General features: G+C 54.7%; 1 protein-coding gene across 3 annotated transcripts; it reads right to left on the minus strand.

The window, feature by feature from the left end:
• Window positions 1-71: 71 nt before the first annotated feature.
• On the minus strand, window positions 72-23638 carry PKN1 (protein kinase N1; the record flags this gene model as incomplete). Of its 3 annotated transcripts, none has more annotated exons than XM_079703147.1 (22): window positions 72-341; window positions 720-800; window positions 888-995; window positions 1258-1400; window positions 1602-1678; window positions 1852-1914; window positions 2076-2252; window positions 3486-3577; window positions 3675-3750; window positions 3826-3905; window positions 5623-5716; window positions 5806-5947; window positions 6030-6105; window positions 8518-8661; window positions 8753-8862; window positions 10508-10702; window positions 11515-11728; window positions 11950-12095; window positions 15328-15463; window positions 17065-17216; window positions 18712-19015; window positions 23618-23638. In XM_079703147.1, 22 exons carry the CDS (start codon window positions 23636-23638, stop codon window positions 138-140), a joined length of 2835 nt encoding a protein of 944 aa, XP_079559273.1. In that variant the 3' UTR covers window positions 72-137. The 3 variants fall into 3 exon arrangements, with proteins under 3 accessions (XP_079559273.1, XP_079559272.1, XP_079559274.1); XM_079703146.1 differs by lacking the exon at window positions 23618-23638 and adding an exon at window positions 22546-22602; XM_079703148.1 differs by lacking the exon at window positions 23618-23638 and adding an exon at window positions 20075-20128.
• Between the last annotated feature and the right edge of the window lie 676 nt (window positions 23639-24314).

Here is a 24314-nt window from a genome sequence, read left to right on the forward strand (position 1 = left end):
CAACTCTCCCCACCTCCAAGCACGCCCCCCACCCCCATTACTGCACAAGAACGGACACGGAGATACATGGATAGAGCAAATCCCAAAGGCCTTTTTAAAAACTGACAGCTCGGTGGGGGCAGGGGTGGGGGAGGGGGCTAGCAGCCCCCGGCCACGAAGTCGAAGTCCCGGAAGGCTGCCTGCTCTGTGGCCGTGAGGGGCCGAGCGTCGCGGGGTGGGCTCAGCGTGGGGGCCTCCCCTGTGAATTCCTCGTCGAAGTTGCTGACATCAGTGCGGCCGGCCAGCGTGGGTACGAAAGGCGGCGGCAGGCGCCGGGCCAGCAGGGCATCCCAGCCCAGTGTCTGCAGGGCAGAGAGGGGAGAGGTCAGCAGGGGAGGCTCAGAGCAGAGCGCAGGAGGGGTTTGCTCCTTGCACCCAGTCTGGCCTTGGATCTGTGGGGATCAACACAGGGAGTCACAAGATAGAGGGAGGGAAAGTGTCGGGCCTGGGGGCTCAGGAAGGATCACTGTATGAGTCGGGGGAGGGGCCTGGGCTCCTACACAGGGCAGTGCTCCCCCCCAGGCCAGCCTGGAGTGGATGTGGGTGTAGGAGGGCCAGTGAGGGTAAGGGAGGGGGAAGGAAAGGCAGGCAGGTGTCTAGGGGAGGTGACAGTGTTGGAGGTGAAGCCACTAGGTCTTGGGTGGGGGGGATGACTGGGTCCTGGGAGTGGGGGACTTCACCCTGAAGAAAGGCTGTTTTTTCACATCCTCTGCATCCCTCTCGCTGGATCCCAGCCTCCGCTCTGGATTCCTCCGCAGCAGCTGGGGGGAGGGAGTTCTGTGTCAGTGTTCCCCTTCCTAGTCCCAGAGCCACTCCCCTGGCCCACCCTAAGTTGGGGGGGTCCTCACCCTGCGCATGATGCCGATGGCTTCGGCTGACAGGAAGCGGGGGTAGCGAACCTCATCGTTGACGATGCTGTCAAATACCTCCTCCTCATCGTCCCCTGGGAACGGGGACTGGGGACAGGAAGAGCCAGGGTGAATTAGGCCCCTCTGGCCACACCACACCCAGCTCCACCCTGGGCTCCCGTTGCACTTTTACAAGGCTCACTTGGGAGGGTAAGTACCCCAATTTACAGATGCAGAAACGGAGGCTAGGGAGGCAAAGCCACCTGTCCTCAGTCAGACAGCACGTAGTGGAGGCCAGTGCTGACCCCCCTCTCCCCCACCGGGCATACACAGGTTACCAGGGGCAGGGCAGAGCGGCCTGGGGCCTCACCTCACCAACCAGCATCTCATACAGCAGCACGCCCAGCCCCCACCAGTCCACCGCCCGAGTGTACGATGTGTCTGTCAGCACTTCAGGTGCCAGGAACTCCGGGGTCCCGCAGAAAGTGCTGGTCCGGTCCCCATAGCCCATCCCTGGGGGCAGCAGGGCCATGTGAGGTTATGGGGAAAGGTCACAGCTCTAGCCCAGCCCAGCATGGGGTGGTCCAGACAGCCAGCCCTGTCCCAGGACCAGGGTAGGGGATAACCCAGGTAGGGCTGGGGACTCCACTCCCTCCCCTCTCTGTCTAAACCCCAGAGGCCAGCCCCTCAGATCCCAGTCCCGCCCCTCATCACCCTCCTTGCAGAGGCCAAAGTCTGCAATCTTGACATAGCCCTCGGTGTCCAGGAGCAAATTGTCCAACTTCAGGTCCCTGTGGGGGAGGGGATGGGAGGATGTAAAGAGGGATGAGGGGGAATCTGGGTCCTGCCTGAAGCCTCAGGGTCCCCCAGTGGGCAGAGCATGCATGCACGGGTACATGCGCATGCGCGCGCGCGCGCACACACACACACACACACACACACACACACACACACACACACACACCTGTAGACAATCTTGTGTTCATGGAGAAACTGCAGCCCCAGCACCACACAGGCCGAATAAAAGCTGCAGAGAGAGGCCGGTGTGAGGGAGCTGGGCTTCCAGGGAAGGGAGAGGGTCACGTAAGGCTCCCACATCCTCAAAAGCCCCCCATTACCCCATAACTCCAGGAGCTGGGGGGAGGCAGGGCCTGTGGGTGGAGGTGTGGGGAGGGGGACTAGGCTCACACAGCACGGGGCTCCGAGAACACATCACTGTGGATGTGCAGCATCAGGTCCCCGCCAGCCGAGTACTCCATCACGAAGCACACGTGCTCTGGTGTCTGGAAACAGCCAAACAGGTTCACCAGAAAGGGGTGTCCCGCGCTGGTCACAGCCGCCAAGATCCGCTTCTCACACATCAGGCTGGTCAGGATGGGGGTGGGGCAGGGGTCAGAGACCACGGCAGCTCCCTACCACCAACTCGCCCACCCCCTAGAGTCCTGTCATCAGATGTTTGTCAAGGGCCTTGCATGGCTGTGCACACTTGGGCAAGTTGCTTAAGGCTTCTGAACATGCTAACCAGGCACCCAGAATCCATCCATTGTCCTAGTAACTTCCCTTTGGGAAACCACTAGAGGGACTGTTATTTCCCTTTGGAGCACCCCATCTCCCTGGCCAGGAGTTAGCTCACAAAAGGGCAAGCCACGCCAATGGGGCTCAATCTCAGGATTTCTGCTGGAATTATTAAGGAAGAAGAGCTAAAGTTTGCAGATGAGCCTTAAACTGCCAGGGTGGGGGGCATCTCTGTCCCTGTGAGGTGACTGCAAGCAAAGCCTACACAGACAAAAGCAGAAGTGAGAGATATCAACTGAGCACCTGCGTATAGCCATGCCTGAAGGTAGTCCACCCCTGGACTTTCCTGATGCAGAGCAATAAATTCCTGTATTTGCTTAAGCCTTAAATTGGGTTCCTGGTTAATAAAAGGATGTCAAGAAGACTGGGGATGATCTCAGGTATCTACAGGGGGCAAGGCACCGTGCAGAATGCTCTAGAGTCATCCTCTCATTCATTCCACCCGGCAACCCTGCAAGAAAGGCATTATGACTCCCCTTTTCTAGAAGGGGAGCCTGAGGTTCAGAAGGGTGAAATGAACTCCCTAAGGTTTCTAAGCACATCTGTAGCAGAGGCAGGATCTGAACTCAGGGTCCTGACCCCAAAGCAGAGGCAGTACAATGGCACCATTAATAGCACAGGCTTCAGAACTCGAGTCCCTGAGTTCAAATCCCAGACCTGCTGCTTACTGGCTATGTGACCTTGGGCAATTTGCTCAAACTCTGTGCCATCAGCAGAATGGGGACAAGAACAGTACTTACGTCTTAGAGCTGTTGTGAGGAATTCGTTACTAACTGTAAAGCACACGGTGGGTGCTTTCTAGGAGTCGTTATTATTGTAAGTATTGGGATGGCCAAAAAGTTCGTTCGGGCTTTTCTGTAATACAGAAAAATCCGAACCAACTTTTTGGCCGACCCAATACTAGCTTAATAAGTACAAGTGACTGTTATGAATCACTCTCACAGCAGCTCCAAGGAGGGGACTGCTCTGTCTCCCATTTCCCAGAAGACCAAAGTTCTCAGAGGGCCTGAGCAGGGTCCCCACCTCTCCACCTCGTCTCGGGCCACAATGTCCCCTTTCTTCAAAGCCTTGATGGCAAACAGCTCCCCGCTGGGCCGGAATTCGGAGAGCAGCACCTGGAACCACAGTGGGCAGGGGTGGCCTTAGTGGCCAGTCCAAGGACCTGGAGGTCTGGACCCCCCAAGACCCCCAACTCCTTGCTCCCCGCCTCACCTTCCCAAAGTGACCCCGGCCCAGCACCGCCAGGAACTGGAAATCCTCGAGGGTCAGGGGTGACTTCCTCAGAGGGCTGTGGAAAGAGGAGGCTGGTGGGGAAGGGACAGGGGGCAGGGGTGGTGGGTGGTGGCCAGGGGAGGGGTGTCACCTGCACAGGGTGGGGCCTGGGATCTCCTGGGTCTCTGAAGGCAGCTCAGGAGTGGTGGTAGTTTCCTGGATCAGAGAAGTCTGTGGCAGACAGAGGAGGTCAGAGTACAATAACCCAGAACCACAATAGCCACCAAGGCTCCCGTCACCAATTTGACCTCACCTCTCCTCCCCCTCTCCTCCTCACTCAATCCCCCTTCAGCCACACTGTTCCATTCACTGTGCCCTGAGCACACCAGGCAAGTTTCCACCCCAGGACCTTTGCATGGGGCTGTTCTCTCCACCAGGAACTCTCTTTTCCCAGCATCTGCACTGTTCCTCCCTCACCTGCTTCAGGCCTTTATTCAAATGTCACCTTTGAAGGTGGCCAGCTGACCGCCATATTAAATAACTAACAGAAGCTCCAACACTCCCTGTCCCCTTTCTCTGCTTTATTTTTCTTCCCAGCACATTCTATGCTGTATTTGATCATTTATCTACTTATTCCCTTTATTGGTATTAGGGAATACCATGGAGTGACCTAATTCTTTACATCATATGCATATATGACTTTCAGAAGAATCAAAATTAATAATTTAAGTGGGAAAAATTTACCTACCGGTCCATCATTCTCCACTAGAGAGACAGTTCTAAAGAGTCAATCAGTGCAAACAGGTGTACAGTAGGAAACACAGTCCTCTCCTGCCCCAGCTGCCCTCCCCAGAGCCAGGTGCTGTTAATGATTTCGTGGGTACCTTTCTAGATGTATTTTATACCATTCAAGCATTTTGGTGGACGTGTGTGAATGTCCATCATAGATGTCCAGGAGTGGAACTTCTAGGTCAAGATAATGCCCATTTTTTTTTAGCTCAGCCAGCTGTGCCCTCCGAAGGAGATGTAGTGATTCACGTGCTGTCTTCCTGCATCCTCCCCAGCATTCACTGTTATTCAACTTCTGTATTTTTTTTTTTGACAAACTCATCTAATTTAATGAGGCATCTCGTTTTAATTTAATGCCATGAAGCATATATTATTGTTTCCATTTTTTTAGAAAATGAGGGATAAAACGCACTCAGTGAGGTGGGGAATGGAAAGAGCTCTTACATACGTTATCTACCCAGATGCCCGTCGCCTAGACCAAGGGTTGATAAACTCCATGTTTTGTACAGTCTGTAAACTAAGAATGATTTTTACGTTTTTAAAGGGTTGGGGGAAAAAAATCAAAAGAAGAAGAATAGTTCATGATCCATGAAAGTGACAGACATTCAGTAAGGCTTCCTGGCGCACAGCAACACCCCTTCATGTCTGCCTGTATCAGGTGTGGCTGCTTTCTATGAGAGCGGTATTGACTAGTCATCACTGTGACCTTCTGGCCCACAAAGCTGAAAATACTGACTATATGGCCCTTTCCAGAAAAAGCGTGCTGACCTCCGACCTAGATCAAGATGCAGAACATTTTTATCATCTTTGCCAGGCTCTCTCGTGTCCCCCCTCCTATCAATAAACCCCCGCCCAGAGAAGACCACTAATTGGACTTCTGTCATCGACATGAGTTTTAAATGTGATCGTTTTACAGGGCAGTGTACTAAACACAGAGAGGTGAAGCTGCTTGGCGTGAGTCACACAGCTAGGAGGCAGCAGAGCAGGGATGGGACCCAGGTGGCCTGGCTCCCAAGCTCATGTTTTTATCCGGGATAGAGAACAGGACCCCGGTTCTGGCAGAGGTGTGCTGTGTGACCAGGGAACTTCCTGGCGATCTCTGGGCCTTGAGTGGCAGTGGAGGTCCCCTAACACTGCCCGGGCCAAGGGGAAAGCTCACCAGACTTGATGGGCTGGAAGGAGGACCCAGAGGGCTCTTCTGGGGTGAGCTGTCCAACTCAACCCCGAGGTTCAGCTTCTCCACAGATACGTCGCTGCAGCAAAGGGAAGAGGGTGCATCTAAGACCTAGCATTCCGGGAAGCAACCAGAGGCAGCCGGAACTCCGGGGCCCTCCCTCTTTACCCTGTGGACCGAGCCTCAGGTCCTGGAGAAGCCCCAGGGCTGAAGGTGCCTGTGGCAGTGGCATTGGGGATGAGCCTGCGAAGCAGCCGCACCCAGGTGGCGACGTCGATGTTCATCTGCCTAGCGCGCTGAAATGCCTTCCCTGGGGAGACGGGGGCAGGTGTCACCCTCTGTGACACTCCCAGGACCCCTGGTCTCTCCCCTGCCCCAGCCCATCCCCTCACCTTGCTGCTTGGAGAAGATCTTCTTCTGCCGTCGGAGCCGCGGTATCCTCTCGATGACAGGGTTGCGGAAGGTGACCTGAGGGAGGGGCTAGCGTGAGGACCCTCACCCACCTCCTGGCAGCTTGGTGGGGAAGCCCTTAGGATCATAGGTGTGCACGCCCATATGTTTCGGGGGTTCTGATCGCTGTGGCATTGCGTCCAACCACAGGGTACTATGCATTGTGTTAAGGGGTCATAAAGCCAATCCATCCTTCGACAGGACCACCTCCTGAAGTACCATCTTGGAAAGGCAAGAAGTAGGCAAGCAGGCCCTCCTCCAGGTGTGGGGAGTGGGTCTGATCCAATGAGATGTACATACAACTCCAGCAAACGGGTCCTACACTTCACCTAGTGTCCCGATTGCCCAAGTGTGGTCCCAGACCAGCAGCATCAGCATCACCTGGGAACCTGCTGGAAATGCAGATTCTCAGCACCGCCACCCCAACCTGGACCCACTGAATCAGAAACCCCGGTGGTGGAGCCCAGAAGTCTGTGTTTCAACAAGCCCTCCAGGTGATGCTGGCACCCACCCATGTGGGGAAACCACTGGTCTAGTTGAATTCTCCCGACTCCAACACATCTTCTAGAAGGTGCTGAAGTCACAGAACTGTGTGACTTTATGGGTGTCCAATCTGGTCACCTCTAGCCACATGTGGCTATTTCAATTAAGTAAAATGAAAACGTCAGTTCCCCAGTCACACTAGCCACACTTCTACTGACTAGCGGCTACTGTACTGGATGACACATATAGAACATTTCTACCTACAACAGAACTCAACTATTGTAGGCTCACTGACAACAGAACTGCAGAAAGTCCTACAGCCTGGTGCTTTGGGGAGAACAAAATAGAATGTTATAAGTAAACCCTGACGGCAAGAAGGACTGCCTCAGAACTTGTCCCCCGGGCCACCCACCTCTATTGTCCACTTGGGTTTTGGACAGTCTTCCTAATAGAAGAAGAATTGCGTGGCCCTACCATCTGAAGTCTGCCCTTCTCTGCTCCTTTCCTTCAGGGGTCCTCGATTATGAGATCACATAAGAATTTCCACCTGGATAGTAAAACAGCCCTTGAATATTTTAAGAATTTTTCTAGATACTTTTTCAAGAAAAAACTACGTGTTGGGGATTAGTGAAAATTTACTAATGTTTTTTAATTTTGAAAGCACTTTTTAGTGAAAACTTAGAGTAATATATATTTGGTCTCTGGCAACCCAGGAAAAGCTTCTTTCAGGTTAATCTTTTTTTTTTTGCGGTACGCGGGCCTCTTACTGTTGTGGCCTCTCCCGTTGCGGAGCACAGGCTCCGGACGCGCAGGCTCAGTGGCCATGGCTCACGGGCCCAGCTGCTCCGCGGCACGTGGGATCTTCCCGGACGGGGGCGTGCCCCCTGCATCGGCAGGCGTACTCTCAACCACTGCGCCACCAGGGAAGCCCTTTCAGGTTAATCTTTAAACTCACTTGAACCCAATGACTCACTTGATATTTATCCCACTCCCGAAAACAGAGTTAATTGTACAGCTGTATTTTATACTGTGCACTGTGAACTGTTTCTCTTTCACATTTCTGATCTCTTTCACATGGTTTGATCTTCTTGCAAAGAGAAGTGGCATTTAAAAATCTAATCAAGTAGCAGAAAGGAAAACAAATTTCCTCCTGGGTTTAAGGACATGGGGAGACACACACATACACACACACGTATACATATATACAAAAAACAGGACACATGTATATGTTAGGGGCAAATTTAAAGAATTTTTGAGGATAATTCTGGTTAAATGAGGGCGCCAGTGACTTTCTTTCTCTGTGCCTCATTTCCTCCTCTATCAGATGTGACTAATAATGGTCCTGTTTGCATTGGGTTATTGTGAGGATTAACAAGTTAATGCCAGCATAGCACTTTGAACAGGGCCCAGCCATACTACAAGGGGTCAGCTAGGAATGTTATTTAGACTATGGGCTCTTAATCAGGGGACCCTGGCCATATCTGGAGACATTTTTGGTTGTCACAACTTGGAGCAGGGGGTTGCTGCTGGCATCCTGTGGATGGAGGCAGGGGATGTTGCTCAGCACCCTACAGTGCACAGGACGGCCCCTGCAACCAAGAATGATCCAGCCCAAATGTCCATAATGCCAAGGGTGGGCTACCCTGATTTGGACCCTAACCCTGACATCACTGCGGAAGGAATCTCTCTGCTCAGCTGTGGCTCTGGTAGCAATCTCTGTAATATGTTGCTAGGTTTTGCTTTTCTTTTCTAGTTTGAAAAAATTTTGTTTCTTCTTTTTTTAATATCTTGTTTCAGAACAAAACCAATCCCAGCTTAAGTCATGCACTGATGTGACTAATTATATGTACTTTTCTATCGAGATTCGGAGACCAATGGAAAACACATCTTCCCCTTCCAGAGCAGGAGATGCCAAAGCATTTTCTCAGGGTCGGGGTCAGGCTGTACCTCAGCCACCAGGCAGCCCTGAGGTTCCATGTCCAGCTGCACTTCATGCCTCTCGTTGTCCAAGAAATCCTCCAACTTCAGGAATTTGAGGGCACACAGGCCCCGCTGGTCCCGCCAGAACACAGCCAACTCCAGCTCCCGTGCCTCAAGGGAGAGAAAGAGGGCTGTCATTTGGGGTGCCCGAGGCCTCAAACTCCTCCTCCTCCAAGCCCCGTCATCCCCTAACCGAACTCACCCTCTCCAGCTCCAGGGTGAAGCTCTGGTCCCAGGCGTTGGGACCACACGGCTTCCAGGACGTCTGCCCCACCACTGCGTTATCCAGCTTGAGCACAGTGCTCACCTCACCTGGAACAGGGGTTGGGGTAGGGTGTCAGGAGATTCTTGCAGGGGGAGGGTAATCTCTTGTATCTTATTAAAGAAATCTTCTCCTCCCCCCACAATATTCTGCTGTGCTATCTGACAAAGCTTTACAGTTCTGCCTTTCACATTAAGGCCTTTAATCCATCTCCAGTTGAGTTTTGCGCGTGGTGAGAGGCGGGGATCCAAATTTGCTTTTATGCTGTATACAAGTTCCAGCAATATATTCCTAAGTAGTTACCCTAGAAAAATGCAAGCAAGTATACATTGGGAGATGCATAAATATAATACTTACATAACAGCCCTAAATTAGAAACATCTCACTGTCCATGAATTAATATATAAATTGTAATATAGTCTTATTAGCTAAACCATGAAATGGCTGATATTCAACTATTTTTTTACCTAAAAAAAAGACAGCAATTTGACATGCTTCAGTCTAAGACAATTAAACAGGGGTAAAATGAATGAACTATAGTTTCATGTGACGATAGGGATAAGTCTCCTAAACAATGTTGACTAAAAGAAGTCACTACCGTGAAATACATTCTGTATGATTCCACATACATGAAGTTCAAACACAGGCAAACTGAACTACATTGTTTTGAGATGGTACATGGGTGCTAAAACTACAAAGCAAAACAAGGAAATGATAACCATGAGAGTCAGGAGAGTAGCTACCTCTAGGACAGAGGAAGGGGCTGGAATTGAGGATGGGGCATGAGGGGGCTCAGAGAATTCTACTTCTTGACCTGGGTGGCGGTAACACAGATGGTTACTCTATTGTTATTCTTCTTTTATTCATACTTTTAAACATGTACGTATTAGCTTTTTTCACATTCTGGTAAAACTCACATAACGTAAAATTGACCATCATAATCATTTTTAAGTGTACAGCTCAGTGGTATCAAGTGCGTCCACACTGCTGTGCAACCATCACCACCATCCCTCTCCAGAACCCTTTTCATCTTCCCAGACTGAAACTCTGTCCCCACTAAACAATAACTCTCCGTTTCCCCCTCACCCTCAACCATTATCTCTATGAATCTGACCACTCTAGATCATATAAGTGGAATCATATACTACTTTTTCTTTTATAACTGGCTTATTTCACTTAGCGTAATGTCCTCAAGTTCATCCATGTTGCAGTATGTTTCAGAATGTCCTTCCTTTTCAAGGCAGAAAAATATTCCATTGCATGGATGGACCACATTTTGTTTACCCATCCATCCGTCAACAGACACTGGGTTGCTTCTACCTGTGACCATTGTGAATAATGCTGCTATGAACATGGGTATACCAATATATCTTCGAGACCCTGCTTTCAACTCTTTTGTGTATTTACTCAGAAGCAGGATTGCTGGATCATACTGTAATTCCATGTTTAATCATCTGAGGACCTGCCAGACTGTTTTCCACAGTGGCTGCACCATTTTACATTTCCACCAACAGTGCAGAAGGGCTCCAATTTCTCCACATCCTCCTTAAAAGCTGTTGTTTGTTTTGTTTTGTTTTGTTTTGCGGTATCCATCCTAACGGGTGTGATGTACTAATTTTTAAGAATGTTACAAATGTGGGAAATCCAGGACCCCCCACCCCACCTCATCCCTCCAGACCCTCAATGCCCACTCACTGGTGTTCTCGGATTCCGCTTTGAGACTGCTCCGGCCACTGAGGCTTCCACTTCGGCTGTAAAGGCCCCGGGCTGGGCGGCTCAGGAAGGGGGTGCGGCTCTCAGGGGTCCCAGGCACCCCCACTGAAGGTGACGGGTTCCAAGGGATGGTCTCTGGAAGGTCTTTGCAGCCCACTACACGCACCTCCAGGGTCCCTGAGAGAGGGGCAGGATCATGACGGGGGAGCGGGGGGTCATACCTGGGGCAGGACGAGGGGAAGGGCCTGCAGGTAAAGTGGGCACGTGCAGAAGTGGCCAGCATGCAAGTGGGAGGTGGTGAGGGACTATCAGGGTGAGGCAGGGGGTCTGATGCAGCGATGGCTGTGTCCGGAAGTGAGAAACATGGGACAAGGGGAGGGGTGGGTCAATCTGGGGAGGGGGGCTGGATGCTGGGGTTTAGTGACAGAAGAGAGGTTCAGGGTGTAGGCTGAAGGTCCAGGCAGTGGTGAGCCAGGTAGGACCAGGAGTCCGGGCTTAGATTCGGCAGGCTGATCTGAGGTCTGACACTGGGGCTGGGGTCTATGGTAGGGCTAGTCTGGGAGGTAGTGGCTGAGGGATCTAAGGAGGGAGGGGCTGGCTAGCCTGGGGGTTGGGGAACAGAGGTTCAGGGCTGAGGGTTCTGAGAGCAAGGGACTGTAAGACTGGGCTGGGGGACTCTGGCTGGAGAAAAAAGGCAGGGCCATTTGGGGAGGGGTGGCAAAGTGAGGATGGGGATGGGGGCAAGAGTCCCTCAGAGGGTAATGTGGGGTGGGAAGTCCAGGTACATGTGGCTGTCTGACATGGGAAGTGGGGCCCAGGTCTAGAGGACTGGGGTGAATGGAGAAGGGACGGAACAGTGGGATGGGAGTCCAGGGTTGGGGAGAGTGGAGATCCCAGTTGGGGGTCTCGGGGCTGGGGGACTCGGAAGGGTCAGGAGTCCAGAGCTGCGGGAGGTAGGGTCCGGACTGGGGGGGGGCATCGGGACCCACCTGTGAGCGGCGCGGGCTTGCACAGGGTGCTATAATGCATGGCGGGGAAGGGCCCGGCCAGGCGGGCACTGAAGGCTGAGGACGAGGCCGCAGCAAGCTCCTCGCGCAGCAGCTGCCCCTTCGGGTGGTCAGCGGGCAGTTCCCCGAGCCGCCGCTCCAGCGCCTCCCGAAGCAACCCCAGCTTCTGGTTGGACTCGGTCAGCTTCTCCTGCGCCTGTGGTGGGAGGAGACTGGCCGGGCTGGGGCGGGGATCCAGCACGCCCCTCCCCAAGTGCAGACCCAGGCCCCTCCCCCAGACTGGCTAAGTCCTACCTGGATCTCCTCCCTGCAAGCCCAAGCCCTCAGCCATTTGGGTCCTACCCCTGGGCTCCCTGAAAATGAGGTCCCACCCCTCGCTGAAGCCCCACCCCTCTGGGTCGACACCGCATCCCTCACCTCGCTGACAGCCTTGCGGTCTGGGGCTTTGGCAGCGCTGAGCAGGCGCAGCACGTTCTTGGCGCCCTCCACCACCGCGTGCTCGACTCGGAAGTGGTGCCGCAGCTCCTCGATGCGCAGCTCCACGGCCCCCAGGTCTGGACTCCCTGTGGGTGTGGGACACAAGGCAGTGAGGCTAGCCTGGGCCCAGGTCCAACCAGCCCAGTCCCAGACCCGCGGCCATCTGCAGGAACAAGCACTGGCCACAGACAGATGGCCATCAATATGCATCACTTTCTCCCAAGGTGGGGGGTCATGGTGACACAGTCACACTGTCACCCACAGGCAGACGGCCACCCTTCCACCCAGCTGCTGTCCCTCTTTTACCCAGACGCTCTCACACACACATGGACGGTCCCAGGGATGTAGTTAAGCTGTCACCCGGGGACAGTCATATATACAGGCACACCATTAACAAAGTCTTAGGGACAGACACATTGTCAGGGTCCCACTTCATCCCCAGGGACTGTCGCAGGGATACCATGGCAACTGGACAGGATATAGTCACACAGACACAGGGACACTTAAAAAAAAAGTAGTAGGGCTTCCCTGGTGGCGCAGTGGTTGACACTCCGCCTGCCGATGCAGGGGACACGGGTTCGTGCCCCGGGCCAGAGGGATCCCGCGTGCCGCGGAGCGGCTGGGCCTGTGAGCCATGGCTGCTGAGCCTGCGCGTCCAGAGCCTGTGCTCCGCGACGGGAGAGGCCACAACAGTGAGAGGCCCGCATACCACAAAAAAAAAAAAAAAAAAAAAAATTAGTAACTTTTATTCATTGCTAATGGGAATACAAGTGGCTTGCCAGTGGAGGCAGTTTGTCCATTTCTATCAGAATCACAAATGTATTTACCCTTTGATTCAGCAATCCCAGTTCAGGGACTTTATCCCATAAAAAACACCTCTGCAGGAACTTCCCTGTTGGCGCAGTGGTTAAGAATCTGCCTGCCGATGCAGGAGGCACGGTTCGAGCCCTGGTCCGGGAAGATCCCACATGCTGCGGAGCAACTAAGCCCGTGCTCCACAACTACTGAGCCTGCACTCTAGAGCTCACGAGCCACAACTACTGAGCCCACGTGCCACAACTACTAAAGCCCGCGTGCCTAGAGCCCGTGCTCTGCAAAAAGAGAAGCCACCGCAATGAGAAGCCCGCGCACCGCAATGGAGAGTAGCCCCCGCTCACCGCAACTAGAGAAAGCCCGTGCACAGCAACGAAGACCCAATGAAGGCAACAATAAATAAATAAATAAATTTATTAAAAAAAAAAAAACACACCTCTTTTGCCTTCCTTCTACGAGCAAAAGATTGGAAACAACCTCATTTCCTCCAGCTGGGGTCTGGATAAATGCGTAGTGACCACCCACCCCATGAAATACAATGTAGTTGGGAGAACAAACACAAACATCATCACACTGTCACTCACAGGGTGACAGTGGCATTATCACTTTGTCACCAGTGTAGGCACTGGAACACAGACACCCACACGCTGAGGAACACACACTCTCACAAAGAAGCCATCACACTGCCACATAGGGACTCTGTCACAGTGGTGAAGCTATTACATAGATATATGCCTTGTCAACCCCCAGCAAAAGGACACAGTCACAATGGCAGAGGGAAATGGTCACAAAACATAAATACCCTTATAGGACACAGTCACAGAGTGGCAAAACTCCCAGGGCTCTATGTCCAGCGCAGGGAGAATCAGAGGAACACAATCACACTGCCACATGGATAAGGCATAGGGACAGGTAAAGAAATGCCGTCATACTGTCACATAGGCAGGGCAGCATCACTGACACCCATAGACACAGAGACCCAATGGCACAGGGACAGGCACAAGTATACACTGTCACCCAGGTGCAGGAAACTTGTCACTCAGAGAAACAAGGTCACGGTCACCCTTATCCAAGGCTGTAGATTCCAAGGACAGTCTCGCTGTCCTGCACAACGACCTAGACTCAGACTTGGGCACTCAGTCACAGTCACCCACAGCTGTGTGGCACCCACCTGGACTGCTGTCACATGTGCCCAAACAGTCATCAAGGCTTTTACACTTATGGGGACAAAATCAGGCTGTCACCAAAAGTTACAATGTCACCCAAAAGCACAGGGACGTGATCATACCATCACACACTGTCACTGAGAAGCCCACGTAGGCATTCAGAGTACAGATGAACCACCACACAGTCAGGCTGACACCTCCCCGCTACAAAGACACACACATTGCCATCCGAGTTCCAAGCCCTATTGCTATGGACTACATGTTTGTGTCCCTGCAAAATTCATACGTTGAAACCCAACCACCAATACGATGGTATTAGTTGGTGGGGAGGTGATTAGGTCCTAAGGGCAGAGCCCTCATGCATGGGATCAGTGTCCTTATAAAAGGGACCCCAGAGAGCTCCCTTGCCCCTTCTACCAGTGAGGATGCAGTAAGAAAGCTGCTGTCTATGAATCTGGAAGAGGGCTCTCACCAGACGCTGGATCTGCCGGCGCCTTGATCTTGGACTTGCCAGCCCCCAGAACAGTGAGAAATAAATGTCTGTTGTTTACATGCCCCCACCCCCAGTCTGTGGTACTGCGGTACAGCAGCCCAAATGCACTAACACCCACCAAGAGCTGACACTTACCTCTCATGGTGACACAGAAACTACCATAGTTACAGGGCATGCATACAACCTCTGGTCCCCACGGTCAGCATCACGGACACACATCAGTAGCTGATACACTGACACACATCAGTAGCACAGATAATCTTCTCTGCACACAATACATCAAGACCCTGTCACAAATTCAGGCTAACAATGGGGTTGAGACACCCCCAGGCATTCATACACTGAGACACACAAAGAAACACACACACACCGTGGACACCCACAGTTCTACACCACAGGGGCCACCGTGACAAGGCAACCACCTAGTCCAGGGGTCCGCACATTATTTCCCTAAAGAGCCAAAGGGTAAATATTTTTGGCTTTGTAGACCACACAGGCTCTGTTGCCACTACTTGGCCCTGCTGTCACGGTGCAAAAGCAGCCTTAAGTGATAGTAAATGAATGGGCATGGCTGGGTGCCAATAAAATTTTATTTGAAAAAAAAATAAAAGGCGGCAGTAGCAGATTTGGTCCAAGAACCATAGTTTGCCAATACATGATCACATGCAAATCTGAAATAAGACAAAATGGGAAACTGAGGCCTGGCAAGGGTCAGGAATGGGCTCCAGTCACATGGTGAGTCACAGCACCCACCTCCTTGCCTCAGAAAGGGACCCCTCGTGGGGCTGGGAACTGAACTCTCCAAGGCGGAATGCAGGTGAGGCTTTTTCAGGGCAAGGGACTCACCTTGGGCCTCGTCTGCGGCCGCCTGGCTCTCCAGCTGGCAGGCCTGCAGTGCCCGGCGGAGCTGCATGCGGATGATGTCAATCTTGGTCTTACTGTCCTGCAGCATCTGCTGGGCCGTCAGCAGCAGCTTCCGGTCCTGGAGGCAGAGATGGGCCATGAGGGAAAGGCTGGGCAGATGAGGGTCTGACCACCAGTCCTGCTGTCCACATCGTGCAGGCCCTGGGTGACCCTGTGACAGAGCATTCACGTGTGGGTGTGATAACATGTGCCTCCGTGTGTTCCTGGGTGTTGATGGGAGATGTAGCCCATGGCATTTGAATCCTGGCTGTGCCGCCTACAGCTGTGTGACTTTGGGCAAGCCACTCAACTACTCTGGGCCTGTTCGCTCATCTGCAGGAAGGGGAGTACTAATAGCACCAACCAACACTGGGCTGAGGATTAAAGGAGCTAACATGTGTGCAGGGCTCAGAGCCGTGCCTTGCACCAGCAGGCACTGTATTTGTGGCAGCTGTCAGAATGGCGTACGTGTGTAAGTGTTCCCCGTGGTGGGTGCAGCCTTGACTGTAGCCACGTGGGTAAATCCAAGGGTGACTGGATGTGAGACAGTTGCAGTAAGTGGAGTCCCGATGTTTGTGTGTGCAGGTCAAGGCACAGCAATGACTGGGCATAGCCAAGGACCCCGTGTTGTGTACAAGCACCGGACACTGGTTGTGGATTTTTCCATCTATCTGGTGCTGTGTTTCAAAACCAGGCACTGCTAACCTGTGGTGAAAGAAGCCTGTGTATTGACTGAAGTGGGCAGGAGGGAACCCTTTCTGGGTGACAGGAAGTGTTCTGTATTTCGATGTGGGTGATGTGTACCCAGATAAAAATTCATTGGTCTGTACACTTAAGTTTTCTGCACTTTACGTCCATTTGTTACACATCAATAAAAGGTAAAAAAAAAAAAAATTCTGCATGGCTTGTGCCCTCCCACATAATATTGGCATTTGTGTGTGCACACAGGCATGGGTGCTCTCCGGGTCTCTAGCTGTAGGTCTGACTGTGCTGTGGGTGTATCTCTGAGTGTTGGTGCAAACCTGTGACTGTGTACTTAGTGTTGGTACAACTGGGGGAGCACCTGTGTGACAATTCTGGTCTCTGAGTGTGAATTTAATGATGTGCATGTCTGTGTGTCTAGGTAGTCTGTTGGCCTGTGCTGTGTCCGGGCGTTATACAATGGTGTGTGTCTCTCTGTATCTAGAGGTTGCTGTGGTGGTTATCCTCCACGTGTTTATGAGCGTTGTTACTGATGTGACTCTAGATCTTATGACAGTGTATGTGTGTCTGTGCGTCTCTAGGTGCTGTCATGACCATGGCTGTGTCTCTAGATGTTAGGATGATGGTATGTGTGCACCTAGGTGTTGATCTGTGTGTACAGGTGTCAGAGAGAGACCACCAGCAGTGGGAGGCTGCGTGTTGCCCTGACCATCTCTGGGGGTAACTGAGTGTGGGGGGGACAGCCTCTGCCATGTGTCTGTCTGACATCACCCACAGTTACCCTGTTTCCCATATGCCCCAATGAGCTGCCCGCACCCCAGTCCTGCTGCAAAGCCACCCATCAGCCCCTCTGTCCCCAACCCAGAGGATCCCAGACTCCCAAGGGAGCAGATGTAGGTGCCACCCTGCCCCCCCCAGACTGTATGCGCTTGCAGGTGTACATGCACACAGGGGGTTGTGCACTCACGCTGCCCCCACCTTAGTGCTGCCGTTGCTGTACATCTGGATCATGTTTTCCGCCCCCTGCTTCACCTTCAGCTCGATGGCCAGCTGCTTCTCCAGGCCGGCCACGCGGCTCAGGTTGGTAGCTGAGCAGGCTGGGCCGCCCTCACAGGGGGACTGGGGGGCATCTGGAGGGGGTAGATGGGGCAGAGTCACCATGGCCCTCACCTCCATCTGCCCAGGTGGTTTTGCCCCAGCTGAGAGGATCCACCCCCGGGGCCAGGGAGAGGAAGAGCTGAGGACCAGGGTCCAGAGGGCCCAACCACCCCAGCCCTCGTAGGGAAACCCCTTCAGGACTGGGGCAGGACCAGCATGAATGAGCACAGGCAAGTGTCCCGGTGTGCGCTGAGTCCTTGGTGCTGGTGTGACTGTATCTACCTTTGTACGGAAGTCCCCAACTACTTACACAGCTGTGTGGGCACCCATGGGTGTGGCGGTGGTTAGGTCTGTGACCCACAGGGTGTTGGCATAACTGAGTATGTGTCTCCCCGGGTGCTAGTGTAACTGTGAGATTCGAGGTGTTAGAATGACTGTGTGAGATTCTGGGTGCTGGGGGTGACTCTAGGCATATGCTTCCGACTGTTGGCACAACTGTGCTTTCTGATCTCCTGGCACTGGTACAACTGTGTCCACGTGTCTGGGTGCTGGTATAGCCGGACATGTGTGTCTCTGGATGCTGGCATGGCTCTGTGAGTCTCTAGCGAGTAGTGTGACTGTCCAGGTCACTCTGGGTGCAGCTGTGACCGGATGAGGTTTTGGGTGTCGGCTGAACTGTATCTCTGAGTGTTGACATGACAATGTTGGTCTCTAGCTGTTGACACACCTAAGTGGTATATGGGTGTTGGGCTAAGTGGTGTTGAGTCTTCAGGCCTTGTCCGATTGTGTGTATAAGTTTCAGGCTGTTGATAGGTCGGTGGATGTCTGTAGGGGTTGGGCAGCTCTGCGTGTGTGTGAATCTCTGGGGGTTGGCGCGAGCATGTGCGAGTCTCTGGGTATTGTCTGTGGGTCGGTGTGACTGTGTGTGCATTTCTCTGGGTGCTGGGTGCCAGTATGGAAGTCTCTGGGTATTCATATAATAGTGTGTATGCCCTTAGGAGTTGTCTGGGTGCTGGTGTGACCCTGTGTGAATGTCTCTGGCTACTGATGTGATGTGTGTTACATCTTTGTCTTCGGTTGCAAGATGAAAAAGTTCTGCAGGTCCCTTGCACGATCATGTGAATCTACTCAGCACCATTGAACTGTACACTTAAAAATGATGAATTTTGTTATGTGTTTTTTGATCACAATTGAAAATTTTTTTAATCAATAAAAATTAAAGATATTTTAGAAAGAGTCTTTGGGTGTTGTCCGGGTGGTGGTATGACTCTGTGAGTCTGGATATTCGTGTGATCCCGTGTAAGCCCTTTGGTGTTGTCCAGGTGTGGGTGTGACTGTGTGTACCTTTCTCTGGGTGTTGCTTTTGGCCTCTGGTCTGCCTGTATTTTGAGGCACGGTGCTGTGGTGACCGAGTGTGTCTCCCTGGAGGTCAGAGGCTATGGGCTGGCCTCGCTCTAGGACACAACGGGTGAGCCCTGGGCAGTGGAACCCCCTGCTGTCCCGCATCCCCGGGGAAGCCTGGCTTACCGTGCACGCCAGCCGCGGGGTCGGGCAGCACCACGTGGGCGTGCAGCTCCTGCAGCTGCTGGTGCAGCAGGTCGAGTCTGCGCGAGGAGCCGCGCAGCACCAGCTCCACGGGGCCGAGGTTGCGGCCCAGGTCGGTGGTGGCCCGCCGCAGGTTCTCGGCGCCCTCCTTCAGCTTCAGCTCCTTGCGGATCTCCCGCCGCAGCCGCTCCCGTTCCAGCTCCAGCTGCTGCTGCACCCCGGGGGCTGCCAGGTCGGCACCTGCCAGGCCCAGCTGCTCCAGCAGGGACCAGCTGCGTGGCTCGCTCTGCAGAGGACGGAGCACGGTCAGCGGGGCCAGGAGGACCATGGGGTGCAGACTGTGCTCAGCCGACCTGGCCTGGCCCCCTCCCAGACTGTAACTCCTGACACAGGGCCTGCTCCATGTCCTCTGATCGGCACCGCCCCCCGCCGCCAAAAGTGGGAGGTGAGGCAAGGCCCTGTCCCTGCTTTCAGACATCCCCAAACCGCAAAGTCCCGAGGGCAGGGGCTTCTTCCTTCCCTGTCCCCTCAGACTAGGGGACCACAAATACAGTTCAATCTCCCTTCATCTGTCCTTATGCAGTGGGATTCTTCAGGTCAGATCCCATCACCCCACCACTGTGCCCCACAAGCTAGGGGGTCCCCAAGGACGGGCCCTATCTTCCTTCCATTGTCCTCCCAAATTAGGGGGTCCCAAGAACAGGCCTTGTCTCCCTTCTGTTGCCCCCCCAAATGACAAGGCCCTGAGGGCAGATCCCTTTCTCTCCTCTGCTGCCCCCCTAAACTAGGAGGTCCCAAGGGTAGGCCCCATCTCCACTCCCCTATCCCCCAAATTATGAGGTCCTGAGGGCGGGTTTTCATCTTCCCTCTGCTGCTCCCCAAACAAGGAAGTATCAAGGGCAGGCCTCTGATGCCCCACCAAACCATAAGGTTGGGGTCCCAGGCCCCTTCTCCTCACTGCCGTGCCCTCAAACTAGGAGGTACTGAGGGCAGGCCTCACCTTCCCTCTGCTATACCCCCAAACGAGGAGGACACGGGGCGAGGCCTCATCTATCCCCTGCTGTACCCCCAAACTAGATCCCGGGGACAGGCTCCATCTCCCCTCTTTTCATCCTCTACAACCGGCACCCTAAAGAGCAGAGCCCTCTCCCTTTCCTCCTCTATCTCCCCAGCCTGGAAGCCCAAAGGGCCCCAAACAGTTTCATCTCTCAAACAGAAAACTCCAAGTCCAACACCTCATCTCCTCCCTTCAGTCCAAAACTGAGAGGTACCGAGGGCAGGGCCTCTGGCCTGTGCCACTTGGGGTCCTCTTCTGCTGGCCCCCCACAAGGACCCCAGCCCGCACCTCCAGCTCCCGGTCCAAAGGGGGATTGGCCTCCGCCATCCTGGGTCCCGGCTGAGGGCCCCGCCCTCTTCCTGAACCTCAGCCTTGCCAGGGCCTCTCGCCTGCTACTTCCTCTTTCCTGCTAGCTCCCAGCAACCCCTGCAAAAGGCCAGCTCTGGGCCTCCGGGGCATCTAGAGGGCCTTCCTCTCAGCCCCCACTCCAGGCCTGAACCGGCTTCTCTGGAGGCACCCCAGGGATGGCCCCTGCTCCCTATCCCAAGAGGGTGCCCAAGGTGTACACAGCGTGCACACATTCACAGGCCCACTAGTGTGGACATGAAGAGCAGCCTCCCCCGTGTATACAGGCTCCAGGGGCTGGCTTGGGTGTGCACACACTCTCATACACCTATAGGCATGTGCACGCATCGCAGGCTAGCAAGTGTGTGCACACCCCCTGCATCTACCCCTGTGCACACTTATAGGCAAACGCCCATGAGTGCTTATATGGGTGGCCCAGCCCCCTTCCTGCAGATGCAGCCTGTCCCAGCTTCCGGATTCTTCTCAGCTCGGTCTCTCGCTGCTGCTGACCACAGCTTGGAGGCCAAAGGGGCCTGGCCAGCCCAGCGGCACCTCCTTGGGGCCCACATTGTGAGGAGGCAACGCTGGAGGGTTGGGGTGAGAGTGTCTCCATTAAAGCTCAAGTATGATAGCAGTTACTACAAACTGCACCCAGGTCAACTAATGCAACCCCAGAAGGTGCTATCATCACCCCATTTTCTTTCTTCTTTTTCTGATCATGCTGCATGGCATGCTGGATCTTAGTTCCCCGACCAGGGATCAAACCCGTGCCCCCTGCAGTGGAAGCGCAGAGTCTTAACCACTGGGCCGCCAGGGAAGTCCCTATTATCACCCTATTTTCAAGATGAGGAAACTGAGGCCTGGAGCGGTGACATAACTTGCCCAAAGTCTTACAGCCAGCAGAAGGCAGAACTAGGATCTCAAACAGGAATGCCCAGAATCTGAGCTAGGTGTCGGCGTGGCATGAAGAGCCCCACATACATTATCTGCCGCCGCCATGAGAACCCATTTCAGAGATGCAGAAAGTCATGGTTGGCTCCCGACCAACCTCAAGGGCAGCTGCCCCCAGGGAGGATTTACTTCAGGCCAAAAGCGTCACTCCCATGAGCCTACTGACCCCTCACATTTATCCTGAGCAACTGCCATAATTCTCCCCCACTTTACAGGTGAGGAAACTGAGGCTCAGAGAGGTGGCAGCAGCAGTTCTCCATGGCGGAGGGGATCGCCTCCACTACCACCCCACTTCTGGGGGCATTTGGCAATATCCAGAGACATTTTTGGTTGGTCGTCACAACTGGGGGTGCGACTGGCATCTACTGGGTGGAGTCCATGGATGCTGCTCAACATTCTACAGTACACAGGACAGCCTCCATCTCAAAGAATGATTCAGCCCCAAATGTCAATAGTGCTGAGGCTTAGAAACCCTGGATTAAAGGACGCAGATGCACATGCTGAGCTGCTGACCATGACCCAGGAAGGATTTCACAGCAGCCCCACCTGCAAGGTGCTGGCCTGGTCTACATCTTTCCCCACCATGAAAACCCTCCAGCTACATTTTTTTGACAGCAGAACCAAGGTTCAGAGAGGGAAAGGCACTGGACCCAGGACACACCGTTAGGAAGTGACAGCTCTGGAATTTAAACCCAGGCTCACCTAATACCACCTGCTACCAACCAGGCCCCACCTGCCACCCAGCCCCACCCTATCCCCAGGAGGCAGAGCAGGGGCACAGCCAGGAGCAGGGCCAGGTCAAATGAGGGAAGTCCAGGCAGAGAGGAGGAGCAGGCTCCCTCAGCCCCACCTCCTCCAGCAGCTGAGGCCTGAGAATATGCAGAGCAGAGAGGGAGGCAGGCCCGCCCTCCTGGGTTCTCCTCTCTTGGGTGACTCACTCCTGCCTAGGGCAGGGGCCACCTGAGGGCCAGCATGATGAACTCATGAATCAGGAGCCTGGCCTGGCCTTGGAGAATCCCTGCTCCCCCAACTCCCACCATGAAGCAGGAGACCCCAGGTCCAGAGGGTCCATCTTCCAGAATTCCCCTCTTCCCAGAGTGGCCAGGGACCTAGACCCCATGTCCGGAGATTTCAATGCTTTGGGCGTTTCCGGAATCTGGACAGGACATCCGTTTGCTGGACACAGAACAGACAGGCACACACTGGGACAGACAGAGGGACAGGTTAGCAGACCCAAGCAGCCACGAGAAAGGAATGACCAGGACAGGGGAAGAGAGCAGGAAGGATATGGGAAAGGGGACCAGGGCACAGGTCCATCCTCGTTCCAGGAATCACAGCCTCCGTCCGGGTCATGTTTGCTACACGCCAAGCGCATGCATGCGCCAGAGGATTCCTACACAGCCCTCCCAGGGCTGAGGTGTAGAGGCAGAGACCCCAGCCCTCCCCAGCCCCCAAGGTCTGACCTTGTGTGATCGGCAACACCAGATACGCCCAGCTCCTCGGCAAGGCTGGCAGGCCATCAGCAGGACTGGGATGGGGGATGGGGGTCATGGGACAGACACAAAGGGGATGTGGGGGCAGGTGCAGAAGGAGACGAGAACCCAGTTACACAGCAACCACAGGACGACGGAGGGATGATGAGGCGCTAATGGGGGCACCAGAGATACAGGACATGTCTCAGATTTGGGTCACTGAACGAAAGAAGTTTCACAAGTCACCCTGGCCCTGCTAGCCACAAATAGGGAAGGTGAGTCCAGGGCTGTGATGTCCACAAGGTGGCACAGGAAGAACCTGGCTGGACGGCAGGTTGGTCAGCTGTGCCTCTGCGTGTGTGTGTGTGTGTGTGTGTGTGTATGTTGTGGGGTGACCCAGCCCATGCCCAGGTGGGATTCCAGGTATAAGAGAATCCCCAGTCTGTTGACATGGACACTCCCCACCTGGAATAAGGTTCCACCTGGCAGCCGGGTGGCCGTGTGGGTCCCTGGTCCCCCGACCTAATGAGGTGACTCTGGCACTTCCGGCAACAGGTAACAATCTGGGTGGCGTCGGGACCATCGTAAAGCTCAGTCCGGAGGTGGGGGCGGCTGGAGCTTTATTGTGCGGGGGAGAGGAACGGGCCGGGCGGCCTCCTCCCTTCCCGGGGCACAGCGCCAGGCACCTGCTCAGGTGGAGCTGCACCTGCCCGGAACCGAACGCTGGGAGGGAGAACGAGTGGCAGGGGCGACAGGCACCGGGATGCACAGCCAGCCACAGACACCTGAATTCTAGCCTCTGCCGCGCCCCCTCTAATTCTCGGGGAAGGGCGGAGCTTGGGGTGCTGCAGTACCTCCCCGCTCCCCCCTTGTGCGTACCTCCACCTGCCGAGAAGGGGACTGTGCTGGCTCCACGGTGCCGGCCCAGGGAGGGGGCGCCCAGTGCTCCGGGGAGGGGGGGACCCGCCCTGGCCGCCCCGATCCCGGGGGCTCCGACAGCGCGCGGGCGGGGGTCCCCGGAGCCGGCTGGCCGCCAGGGGGCTGAGGACGCAGGTGCGCCTACCTGCAAAGCATCGCTGGCCATGTCCAGGCGCCGTCCGCCAGGGGTCCCCGCGCGGAGAGAGGGGCGGTGAGAGAAGCGTGCGTACGCCCCACGCGGGGCGGGGAGGGGGCGGGCGCGGCGCGACCCCCCCGCCCCGGGCGCACGGCCCTCTCCGGCCTGCTCGGCTCTAGCCCCGCCTGGCCTGGCCGCCGTGTCCGCGCGCCTCGCCCTCCGGCCCCAGCTGCCGCCTGGCTCGGTCACGTGACCGCCTAGGTCGGCGCCCGAGGAGGGGGCGGGGCCGAGGGGGCGCGGCTCCCGGCGGCCCCCGGGGCTGCGGGGTCTGCCTGCCGGACGCCCCCCTCCGCGGCCGAAAGCTCCTCGTCCTCTTCCCCAGCCTTTTCCTCTTTCTGAATCCTCCCTCTAACCGCGGGTGCCCCATTGGAGCGCGCAGGAACCCGAATAAAAGAGTGAGCCACGTTAAAGCGGGGAGCTGTGGAGGCCTTTGGGCCTCCCGGGATCTCTCAAAAAACAAAACCAATTCATCCCCGCCTGTGTTTGCAATTTCAGGCCTCTTGGAACGGTCCGTCATTCTAGAGCACCGGAGCTTCCCCATAGGCTGGAGACAAGCTCTGAGCAGACTTGTGTTCAAATCCCAGCGCTCCATGCCTTGGGGCAGGCCCCAAACCCTAAAAGCCCCTCATCTGTAAAACGGGAAGGA

The sequence above is a fragment of the Hyperoodon ampullatus genome (assembly GCF_949752795.1).
Source record: "Hyperoodon ampullatus genome assembly, chromosome: 4".
NCBI classification, from domain to species: Eukaryota; Metazoa; Chordata; class Mammalia; order Artiodactyla; family Ziphiidae; genus Hyperoodon; species Hyperoodon ampullatus.